General features: G+C 39.8%; 1 protein-coding gene across 1 annotated transcript; it reads left to right on the top strand.

Annotated features, from left to right (window-relative positions):
* The first annotated feature begins 1,260 nt into the window (after window positions 1–1,260).
* Window positions 1,261–4,120, top strand: LOC111882655 (uncharacterized). Its single transcript, XM_023879027.1, has 2 exons — window positions 1,261–1,659; window positions 3,821–4,120. The coding sequence occupies exons 1-2, from the start codon at window positions 1,261–1,263 to the stop codon at window positions 4,118–4,120; spliced, it is 699 nt and encodes a 232-aa protein (XP_023734795.1).
* The last annotated feature ends 8,935 nt before the right edge of the window (window positions 4,121–13,055 follow it).

Raw genomic sequence — 13,055 nt, forward strand, 5'->3', positions numbered from 1 at the left:
GTGACAAATGTCATAACACTACAAAACCTGAAGAATGTTGTTACAGGCAGTCTGTGTTGATAGTATGGTTATAAAACTCACACGAAAGTATAAAAACAAACTTGATTTACGAGACTCATAAATGCATTCAGTATTTACTTTATTTTGAGCACAAGATTTATCTTTATCATTTAAGTACAAAAGATACTAACGCCCTCCAACTTTGGGAACTTTTCAAACTATATGTGGAAAATATTGGATTTTCTGGAAACTACATTCATCTACTTTCTTCCAAAATGACATACTTTTCAATACAAAAACACTTATGAACTCACCAACTTTATTGTTGACACTTTTTCGAAACCACTTGTATTTCTCAGGGAATCGGTAATACAGGTAACTACCAGCTTTTGAAGAAGGAACGCTATGGCATTTATTATCAAACATTTTAAACCATCTTATTGTAATATTCTTTTGGTAACATATATAACGAATCAATGTACATTTTTATTATATATATGATGGTTGTGTTACTTTCTTTACGATATTCAATTGTTATGGTACTACGTGAAGTCATCCACCCCCGAATGTTTCCGCCATTCTGGTTTGGGGGTGTGACATATTGTTAGGAAATCAATAAGCAAGTTATGGATCGCGGACTCAAGATTTATTTTGCTGTATTTTGGATATTGTTTACCGATGTTTCTTTTGTGTACACTTGAAAACATGAACATGATGTAAAACAATGTAAGCTTGTTATATTAATGTATGATGTATGGGTTTGCTATGTTTCAATTATATACAATTGTTATGATACTGCACAAATGACGTCACCTGCCTTCGAGCGTTTCCTCCGTTCTGGTATGGGGGTGTGACAGATTGGTATCAAGGCATTGTTTATAGTGAACTAGTATATCCAGCCATACAGGATATACAACTATAAAAATAATGGGACTTAAACACTTTGAAAAAAAGAGCACATACTTGCTAGGAATGTACCATAATAAGAGATAAAACAAAATAACTCAGAGGTTGAACACTATAGTCAAACCTGGATAGTTATGTAATCATATCTGGGATAAATATAGCCTGATCAACTATATTTATTTGAGATATGAACAACATGTGTTCATGAGTGGTAGTGGTGTTGGAACAGGTCTAAAACTTTCCAACTCATTATCCAATAGTTTTAAGAACCAACCCTAAAACAAGTAAAATACTATAGGAGTATTTTGACACACTATCTATTTCCTCGTACTCACTTATTCTCGCACAGACGACATGGAAGGCTTTCACCACCTTGGAGATCCTTATTATCCCAACCAAGGAAATGGAGGTTGGATTGAAGAAGACCCAGAAGAAGACCCCAAGGAACCTATGGAGGATCCCGATGAACTAGCAGAGTGGGAAGAGGAAGATATCGATGAAGAAATCGAGGAAGTCGACGGGGAGGAGGTTGAGGAGGACGAGGAATCAGATGCTGAGTCAGGAATTACCAGCCCTCCCTACATGGCAAGAGTACCACCGTATAGGATGGGCTACAATGGCCCCACCCCTCCTTGGGCTGATGCTATTGAGAGATGGGGCCGACGCCAGGGTCGACAGCCACCATTTGGGATGAACCGAGATTACTACAATCTTCGGCATAGAGGACCAGAGGATCGTGCACTCCCCATCATGGTCAGACGTATCAGGGACTCGGGGACTAGACTCGAGTGACCACTAACCGGGTGATGCAAATGTTGGTAGCTATGCAGATCACGGATGATCGCATGCGAGACCTAGAGCAAGACCTCTATCTAGTGGAATGACTCATGGAGGATCTTGCCACTGCACGCGCAGAGGTCAGAGAGTACCAGGAGCGCCACACTACCTTGGAAGAGCGTGCACGAATCACCGAGTGCAGGTTAGCTGAGCTCCAGGGCGCGTCTACCTCATTGTGAGCACCTCCAGAACCGACTCGTCACGACTAGTATCTGTTCCCTAGCTACCAATCGACTTTCTTCTGTACACTACTCTATGTATTTCGTGTTAGCTTTTATTTCAATGCATGTATTGTATGCCTTTAGGGTAAAATTTTCATGTACTCAAGAAATTATTATCAACGAAATGCGGATATATATATATATATATATATATATATATATATATATATATATATATTCTTATGATACGATTTCCCATTTGTGCTCTATTACTACCATTACATGTTGAATTTATACACACACTTGTTAATATGCACCCAAAGCACCGATACTATTCTATAATCAAGAAATCATGAAGCGAAATGCATTGGATACTCACAGTCCTTCTGATCCATGACTGAAAGATGCCAAGGAGACCAATCAAAAAGAACAACAACACAGCACCACCACTACCGCCCCCGCCGGAGATAAACTCTGCGGCCTTCCAAGCAGCAGTTTCGGCAGCAGTAACCGCAACATTATCCCACATCCAAAGTGGAAATAATGGTGGAAATGGTCAAGGGACGAGAAGCTCCCACCAAGGGATGAATCAAGGACCTGTAAGGTCCTGCACTTACAAAGATTTTTGCATTGCAAGACCCCGTACTTTCAACGAGTCTGGAGGGGTCATAGCTTTAAAACGATGGATCGAGAAGACATAATCGGTGTTCGAAATATGTGAATGTCCAGAAGAAAGTAAGGTCAAATTCGCTACCTGCACCTTGATTGATCAAACACTGTCATGGTGGAATGATCACATTGAAGCCATAACACTCGCCGTTGCTAACGCCATGCCCTGGGAGGAACTCAAGGAAATGATGATTGCTGAATACTATCCCCGAGGGGAGGTGCAAAAGGAAAGAAGTTCGAGACCTATGACAATGCAAAGCGCCTGACCAAGAAGCTTTACGATCACATTGACAAGAAAATCACGAAAATAACCGAGGGAGAGAGCAAGCAAGAAGGAGGAAACAAGAAGAAATGGGGAAACAAGTGAAAGGGACGACAAGATGCAGGGTCGTCCAAGAAATCACAGACTGTAGCAGTCCATTCTGCTACCGCTCCAGCTGCACTAGCCCCAACCGACCCAGCCTCAACTACAACAGTGCCAACCAAGTCATACCTGAGATCCAATCCCAAATGTGACAAGTGTAATTATCATCACTACGGGGGCATGGAAGGATTTCCAATGCACCCACTACAATCAAAAGGGGCACACTGCCCGGTATTGCAAGATGCCCCCACAACAAAACAAACAATCTAACGACAACAACGCTGAAGCCAGCTGTGCATGTAATGGATGCGGGGAAACCGACCATTTTAAACGCAACTGCCCCAAGAACAACAATCAGAATGAAAGAAGGGTCTTAACCATGGGGCAAGGAGAAGCGGTCCAAGATCCAACAGTGGTGACTGGTACGTTTCCCCTCAATAACTCTTATGCATGCGTTTTATTTGATAGTGGTGCCGAACGAAGCTTTGTGAGCCATAAATTCAAGCACTTATTACATCAAAAACCTCACAAATTGAACGAAACTTATACGGTTGAGATGGCCAATGGTAAAACAGAATCAACCAGCGATGTCTACGTAGGGTGCACACTAATGTTAAATAATCACTCTTTTCCAATCAGTTTGATGCATGTTAATATTAGGAGTTTTGATGTGATTGTTGGCATGGATTGGTTAGGCCCCCACCATACTGAAATTATGTGTCACGAGAAGGCCGTTCGCCTTCACCTACCCAACAATGAAACTCTCACGGTTTACAGCGATAAACCTGGCTCAAACCTCTGACTCATTTCTTGCATCCAAGCACAAAAGTGTCTGCATAAAAAGAATCACGCCTTTCTTGCTCATGTTGTGGATAAAAAAAAGGAGGAGAAAAACATCAATGATATTCCTGAGGTACGTGACTTTCCCGATGTATTTCCTGAGGAATTTCCTAGAATACCTCCCGAGCGCCAGGTCGAGTTCCGAATCGATCTTGTACCTGGAGCCACCCCAACTGCCAAATCCCCCTACCGATTAGCGCTTGCTGAGATGCAAGAGTTATCTAGTCAATTAAGCGAGCTTCTCGACAAAGGGTTCATCAGGCCGAGTTTCTCACCTTGGAGAGCTCTGGTTCTATTTGTCAAGAAGAAAGAAGGGTCTTTCCGAATGTGCATAGATTATTGAGACTTGAACAAGCTCACCGTCAAGAATCGATACCTGCTTCCCCGAATCGATGATCTATTCAATCAACTCCAAGGAGCTAGTTACTTTTCTAAGATAGATCTGAGATCCAGATACCATCAGCTAAGAGTCCGAGAGGAGGATATCCCAAAGACCACTTTTCGAACTCGTTACGGACACTTCGAGTTCGTAGTCATGCCTTTCGGTCTCATAAATGCGCCAACAACCTTTATGGATTTGATGAAGAGAGTCTGTCGACCATTTCTTGATAACTTCGTAATTGTTTTCATCGATGATATACTTGTTTACTCTAAGAGTAGGGAAGAGCACAATCAACATTTACAGCAGATTTTGGGAATGTTGAGAACGGAAAAGCTTTACGCAAAGTTCTTAAAATGCGAATTCTGGATTCGTAGAGTGAAATTTTTGGGTCATATAGTCAGTGAAGAGGGAATACATGTGGACCCTGCCAAGATCAAAGCTATTGAGGGATGGACGACCCCAAGAACCCCAATCGAGATCCGACAATTTTTAGGCCTTGCCGGTTATTACCGAAGGTTCATCCAAAATTTCTCCAAAATCGCCAAGCCTCTCACCGATCTCACCCAGAAGAGTGCACCTTTCTATTGGACTGACAAATAAGAAGCTGCCTTCCAAACCTTGAAACAAGTCCTCTGGAGTGCTCCAGTAGTGTCCTTGCTAGAAGGAACAGAGGACTTCGTGGTATACTGCAATGCTTCTAACCAAGGGTTAGGTTGCGTACTTATGCAGCGAGGAAAGGTGATAGCGTACACCTCAAGGCAACTAAAGACCTACGAAGTAAACTACACCACCCACGACTTCAAGCTGGGAGTTGTGTTCTTCACTCTAAAGATTTGGTGGCACTACCTATACTGTACAAAGTGCACCATTTTCACAGATCACAAGAGCCTCCAACATATCCCGAATCAAAAAGAATTAAACATGAGACAACGAAGATGGTGTTGGGTATTTAGTGTTGCGTCATGGGCTCGTTTTTGTATATCCGGATTGGGCCTGTCCATCCGTGATTATAGATTAGGGTTACATTATTTATAGTGCATGCGTGTATGCCTTAGATACGGTAGTCATTATTATCATCATTATTGCTTTGTAACCCTAAACACCTTTACAGTCGAAGTTCTTAATCGAGCTCTTCTGAGGTATTAAAGTTTAATCATTCGACACCAGTTAAACCATTCCTGTGTTCTTTATTGTGTTATCTATTATGTTGTCGTTTATTATTCTGCTTGAATCTATCGATCGTTAAGGAATATCATTCCAACAATTGGTATCAGCGTAGGAGACTATGTTACTCATACACATTCCTTCTGTGTGAAGAATTCTTTAGGGTTTCCGCTTTTGTCAAATATATTAAGGCCGTCTTCTTCTTGTCGACGGTATTTCTAGTGTTTGATAAAACCCTAATCTCAAGTTTACAAGTCTGATTCTAGCAGATCCGAGGGATAAGATCATTATGTCACACGACGATTCTCAAACCAATCCCATTAACATCTCAAACAGTATTGGATCCACTACAAGGTTTACTATTCTCTACACCCAAGATTACGAAGTATGGGTGCATCACTTTGAAGATTACGTAATTGGATATGAAGATAATGGTTATCTCGTCTGGGAAGCTATCACAATCGGTCCGTTTATTCATTCTAGAACAAACCGGACGGTGAAGACTCAAAAAGAGTATAATCAGCTTTTAGTGGACGTAGAGAAGATACCACAAGACGAAAAAGATAAGTTGTTGTGTAATCTCAAAGCCTTTAGGGTGATTAGATTTGCCTTACAAGCCAATACTTTCCGTCTGGTCAGTTCAAGCACTACCGCTAAAGAGATATGGGACAGGCTAAAAGAACTGTATTCAACCAACGAGGATCTAGAGCATTCGATCCAAACCCTATTGCTCTCTGAGTTTGGAGCATTTGCACAAAAACCTGAAGAGACACTGCTTCAGACGTTTGATCGTTACAATCATCTGCTAAGGAAAATGATGAAGCATGGTATTGAAAGTAAGGAGATCAAACATAAAGTAACGTTCTTGAATGGTTTGAGACCTGAGTGGATGGCAGTGGTCTCAACAGTAAAGGCTCGTGAACAATTTAAATCATACTCGCTGGCAAAACTAATGGGTATCCTAAAATCACATGAAAGCACAGTAACTAAAGGAGCAAAGGTTGTGTTAGGTGTAGGTTCTCTGGCTTTGGTTTCATAGAACAAAAGTGTGTCTGAAGATGAAGAAGAATCTGACATGTCAGAATGTGATCTAACCAATAAGGAGTCTGCATTGATGGTGACAAACCCAAAGAAGTTTGCTCGAAAGAAGTTTCTAGCTAATAAGAACCAAAAATGGCAAGGAAGCTATAGTTCTGAGAAGGTGAAGGAAGAGACGAAGAACAATTCTCAGAAGGAAGATGAAAAGAAAGAAAGCAATCTTATGGGAGATTCAGGGTATAATTGTAACTACTGTCATGGCAAGAACCACTTTGCCAAGGACTGTATGTTGAGAAAGATGGCTGAGAAAAGGAATGGTGAAGATGATGAAGCTTATTACATGCAAAAGTTGGAAGAAATAAAGAAAAAGAAGGCAACTAATGTTTCAATGAATGCCCTGATTGTGTAGGAAAATGTGGATGAAGATGAGTTCGGTGGCGTTGAAGTCTGGTCAACCGATTGTGAGGATGAAGAAGTGAGAAAACCCTCACATGGAAGAGCATACGTGGCAAGAGAGGAAGCTACTAGTTTGGCTGGGAAATGTCTAATGGTTACTGCTGGAAGATCATCCGAAGATGAGCATAAGGAGCCGAACCTGACTGAGGATAAGTGTTTTGCAGCCAAGCCCGTGAGTGAAAGGATCAATGAAGCGATCGGTTGATCAAAAAGGTACAAACGATCCTTGAATCACTTAAAGTTCCTGTCACTAATTATGAAGAAGAATTAAACGAACTAAAATTTAATTTTCCAACTTAAGTGGTAGTCTCATGCAAACTCACCTAGCGAATTCTAACATAACTGACCAACTCAACAGGGAATCTTCCAAGAGTGAGGAAAGGAGGGCATGTATAAAGCTGAAGGAGCAGGAGGTAGTTAGAACTAGGGATGATATTATTTATTTACAAAGAGACAACTTAAAGTTTTTGAAACAATAAAATGTTTTTTGTTTGATTGCAAAACGCTTATATACCAATATAACTCAGCTGCACCTAGATTGTGAAATAGGGAAAAAGATTGATAAGATGATTTTACCCTTCCTTGAATTTAAGGAGGATAAAGTCAATGCTAAATGTGAATTAATAATGTCCTCAAATGAGATTTCGGTCACTTACAAATATGGACTAGACAAGATTGAGACCTTTATTGACTCCAAGGAGCACAAATGTATGCTTAAAAATCTTTTGGATGAAAATGATAGGTTGAAAATTAAGTCCAAGACCATACAAACATTTGACTCGTCAAATGCCAAATTATGTTCAGAACATAAAATAAATGCAGAAAACACGTCTGAATTTGATGAGGAAAGTGAGATGAGCGATATCTCAGTGGATGATGTGGTTGATTGTTCTAAGTTTTTGAAGAGAGAAACTGAGACTGAAAATCCCCTCATATCTGAAAACTCGGTTGAATATGCTCACCTGTCTAAAGACAAATCAAAGAAAATTAAAGAGAAAGCAATGGTCTATCAAAAGCTTCAAACGGTGCCAAATCAGGTGTATGCTGTTAAAGGTGTCACCGAAAAGCAAACAACAAAATTGAAAATCTTGGTTGACACAGACAATGCTGAAGGGTGCGACGATTACTTCTGGTCTGCCCCTATCGATAATGCAGACGAAACCGTCGACATATCATAGCGAACATCATGGAGGGTAAGGGGAAGGTACGTTGCTGAACCCATCAACAAATCCTCAAGTTTTGATAAACCAAGCTCAAGTGGAACCAAAGAGATACCAAAAGAATCAAAGAAAGCATCCAATGTATCTTCCAAGACAACCGAAGCTCACAAGGAGAAGCCGAAGTCAAGCTTCAATATTCATAAATATCAAAAGAAGCTGGCTGAACAGAAACGGGAAAGAAATCAGAGATACATGAAAAATCTACATGAACGGAAACAATTTTGGCAGTCTCAAAACCCTAACCATGTTCCTTCCAAGAAAGAAACAAATGTCAAAGGAAATAACCAGTCAAAGAACAACCGACAGTCCAATTTCGGTCCAAACTCTTACTATTCTCGGAACCGAAAGCCCAGTTTCAGTCCCACCTTATCTCATAACCGAACATCTAGTCTTGGTTCCAACCCCATATCTGAGAAGCGAACATCTAGTCTCAGTTCCAACCTCAGATCTCAGAACTGAACTTCAAGTTTCGGTCCCAACACCAAGGATGAGAACCGAAAGTCTAGTTTCGGTCATTGTCACAGTCGACAAAAGCCTTATTCAGCGAAGGGTGTTAAAGAAAAGGGAAAGCTTGATTCAAACTCTAACATAAATAATAAGAAAAAGTTAGCTAACCCTAGGACTCAAAAGAATATTCTAAAACAATCAAACAAAACACCATCTGATACATTACAGTTTAAACAAGAAAAAAAAATAAAATATAAGTTTATACCATCAAAAGGAAAGACGAAACCACTCTAATAAAAAGAACTTATTTGGTTGATCTTTCTGTTGCTATTCCTTTTTCTGTAAAAGACTTACCAAGGCCCAAGAGACTATGGGTTCCTAAATCTGCTTGAATTTGCAGGTTATAAGTGACGAGTAGTTTGATGACGAATGGTACATAGATAGTGCTTGCTCACGTCATATGACAGGAAGGAAGGAAGAGCTGAGGGAGTTTTGGTCCCTTAAGGATGGTGGATGTGTGAAGTTTGGCAACAACTCTTATGGCACTATCAAAGGATATGGGATGATAACCAACAGAGAGTTCACAATTCAAAAAGTGGCGTACGTGGAAGGATTGCAGCACAACCTCATAAGTGTATCTCAATTGGTTGTGGGAACATGACTGAAAGTCTCATTCGATGATGAGGGATCATAAATTATTGTAAAGAAATCCAAAATAATTATGTTGAAGTCTGAACACAAGGGAGAGATGTATCCTTTAAATCTCAACCCAATTCGAGGAAAACCAACAATATGCCTTTTGTCAAAGGCGAACTCTGACGAAAGTTGGTTATGGCACTGACGGCTATAACACCTGAACTTCAAAGTTATTAATAAGTTGGTGCTTGGTGATCATGTTCGAGGCCTCCCTCTTATCAAGTTTGATAAGGAACACCTATGCGCAGTGTGTGAGATGGGCAAACAAAGCCGAAAGAGCCATCCTACACGTATCAATACCAAGATCATTGAAGCTCTTGAACTTCTACATATTGACTTATGTGGACCTTCGGCTATCGAAAGCATTGGTGGTAGTAAGTTCATACTTGTCATAGTAGATGATTTTCACGCTTCACCTGGGTTTACTATCTTAAACAGAAATTAGAAGCGACTCCCAAGTTGAAGGTGTTTATCAAGCAAGTGGAACTGCAGCTGCGAAAGGTGGTGAGGAACATTAGAAGCGATAATGGGCTTGAATTAAAAAATAAAGAGTTTGAAGACTTTCTGACCGAAAAGGGAGTGTCTCATAACTTCTCTGCTCCCTATACTCCACAACAGAATGGAATTGTTGAAAGACAAAACCGTTCCTTATGTGAGGCAGCCAGAACCATGCTGAGCTTCGCTTCTCTTCCATTATACTTCGGGGCTGATGTTGTTGCAACTACATGCTATACTCAGAACCGATCCTTACTTAACAAGCGACTCTCCATCACTCCGTATGAGATTCTGAACAATCGAAAGCCCAACATTAAGTTTTTGCATGTGTTCAGATCCAGGTGCTTCATTTTCAATTCCAAAGAGAACCGAAACAAGTTAGACGTTAAAACCGATGAGGGAATCTTCCTTGGTTATTCACTCACTTCAAAGGCTTATAGGGTTTTGAATAAATACTCTAAACGTATTGAAGAAACCTATTACGTAATCTTTGATGACAACTATATGAAGAAGGTTCAACTGAGCGAAATATCATGGGAGAAATATTTCAAGAATTAGGACAAGTCTCGGTTCCCATTTCCAACTTAGTTGAAGAGTACATAAGGCTATTTGATGAAACAGAAAAGGCTATACACTCGGTGGTGAATGCAGCAGACAACAAAATCGATCATCTGAAAAAGATCATCGATGAAGTTGTGAAAGACATGGAAAAGGATCCTTCTAAACCAACTGATGATCAACCCTTAATTGACCCTCCAAATAACAGCTCAGTTTTCCAGGGGGAGGGTTCATCTGTATCTAATACAACCGAATTATCAACCGAGGGGGAGAATCCAACTCCAACCGAGGGGGAGCATCTTGAAACTGAAAAGGGATTTGCTTCGCCATTTGAGGGGGAGAATGAAAATTCAAATGATGAAGGCGATCTATCAGAATTTGAAGAAGAGGTAAATGCAGAGCTGGATCCTGTTTATGACCCGAATTACCCTCCTCTAACAATTGGACTAAGGATCATCCTGTGACAACCCGAAATTTCCATTTGTATGAACATTATCTATTCAATAGAAGCTAGTCCAGTTTCAGTGAGTTTCAGACTTTTCCGTATAAGTTTGCGTACATTAGGGTTTACGTTTAAGGAGATATCAGGAGAGTGGATACTCCTGGGTTTGTGAAAGTTGAACATTCCAAGTTTCATAATGTTATAGTCCAACTTCCGAAATAAAAATATTTTCTGTCAAAATATTTCAGGACTATAAATAGATTTCAGAATTTAATTAATTCATTATTCACAATTCCAACTAGAGAAAAGCCATTTTCTCTCTGACGGATCTTCGGGTTTTCATCCCAGATTGTGAGTCTACTTTCCTAGATGTGTTTTATTACTTGTTTTATGCTTTATAACATAGATTACATGTCTGAAGTACAAGATCCGGGAGCTTACGGCCCAAGAACGTTCTTGGGGTGTAAACTCCAAAACAAGGCCTAAAAGCTACCTAGTCTCATTTCCATGTTAGGTATCTAATTAAGGACAATATGTATGAACATTAGAGGCTAGAAATCAATTAAGAACCACAAGTTATAGGAGTTTACGGCCAAGGATATGCTCTTGGGCCGTAAACCCCTTTTTCAAGGGCTAAGAGTGCCCTAAACACCCCTAAGGCTTTAAGACAATTACCCTTTGATACTTGTAACTTGAATGGGGAGAAAATGACATCAAAATCATCCCTTAAAGGGAGTTTACGGCCAAGGAACATCTCCTGGGCCGTAAACTCCAAGTGAAGGCACAAATGTGTGCCTAATGTCCCCTTTAGCCTTAAACAAAAACATAGAAGCTATCCTACATGTGCAAGTGACTTAGAAGAATTAAAACCAACACCCCATAGGAGTTTACGGCCGTAAACTCTAGGGGATATGGTCTTTAGGCTGTAAACTCCTCTATGGAGCATTCTAGGGCCTTAAACTACTTCAAGAATTATTCCACAAGTACTAGGCTTATTCTAGGATTTAGATAGCACCTTAAAACACCCAAAACCACCAAGTGTGGAGTTCACGGCCGTAAACTCAAGGGTTTATGACCGTAAACTCCAAAGGTGGGGTTTGTTGAGTGGTGAACTCTTATACAAGGTCTTTTGAAGCTTCAAACCTTTTTTGCCTTGTCTCGTAGCAACTTGGATGCAACCATTAGGACCTTTAACACTTATGCAAAGTGTTTACATGTTCCTAAATGTCCCAACTTATTTTGTTAAGTTATTGTTTGGCTAATTAGTTATATATATGCTCACTATATGATAACTAGGCTCGTGCGTGTGAACAAGTCTCCGTTTGCCACCTAGCACGGTATCCGATACTTCAATCCAATCCACTCACCACAAGTGAGTTCATACCCCTTTAATCAACCTTTGAAATGCTTTTAAATGTTTTAAATACTTTATGGGGGGGGGGGGGAATACAAGTTAAATACTTATAGTTATCGCATCAATCACATGTGCTTGCATTAATCACATGTGATTTATAACTAGAAAACCAATGATTTATTCAAACTATTTATCAAATTGTTTCACTTCAAAATGTTTTACAAACTCTTTTACTTATCAAATGCTTTTATTAAACTTTAGTTTATTCCTTATAAAATTGCATGCCCATATATGTATAGATATATAAGTAATGTTTAAAGGGCTTAGGAAGGCCATCCGCTCTATTTCCTTTTCCTAGATTTGGATGTGGTCTGGTGGGATTTCGGGTGACCATCCGAGGGTCGTTTAAATATTAGTTATATATCATATATACATGTATAGACATAAAAGAACTTCCATATTCATACTTATCAGTACATCAATAGTTAGTTACCATCGGGGTAACACAGAACATATACAACTATACTAGAAAGAGAACATATACAACTATATTAGAAACAAAACATATACAACTATACTAGAAGGAGAACATATACAACTATACTAGAAACAGAACATATACAACTATACTAGAAGGAGAACATATACAACTATACTAGAACGAGAAACATTACATATACATGAACACGTTAACAATTGTGATCCACTATGTCGGAGCATGCCTTAAATGTCATGGCCCGAGTTGTAGCCAGAATTCTCTTGGAGGGAGAGCGTGAGTTTGCGTATAGATCTATACTGGATTGACTATCCTACACCTTGCTGCTAGCTACAGCCGGACCTGCAGGTCTGCGGGTGCCAAACGTCATTCCGTTATTACGACCATTCAGTATGTCGTTGTTACCAGTCGATAGCATGGTGCAATTTATCACATTATACCTTAATATAAATCTGGTTTAAGGTAGTTAGTACAGCAGTAGTTCCTATAATACAAAACAACAGTACTACAATGATTTACCCATTACATAT

This window comes from Lactuca sativa, chromosome 2 (genome assembly GCF_002870075.4).
Source record: "Lactuca sativa cultivar Salinas chromosome 2, Lsat_Salinas_v11, whole genome shotgun sequence".
Taxonomy (NCBI): Eukaryota; Viridiplantae; Streptophyta; class Magnoliopsida; order Asterales; family Asteraceae; genus Lactuca; species Lactuca sativa.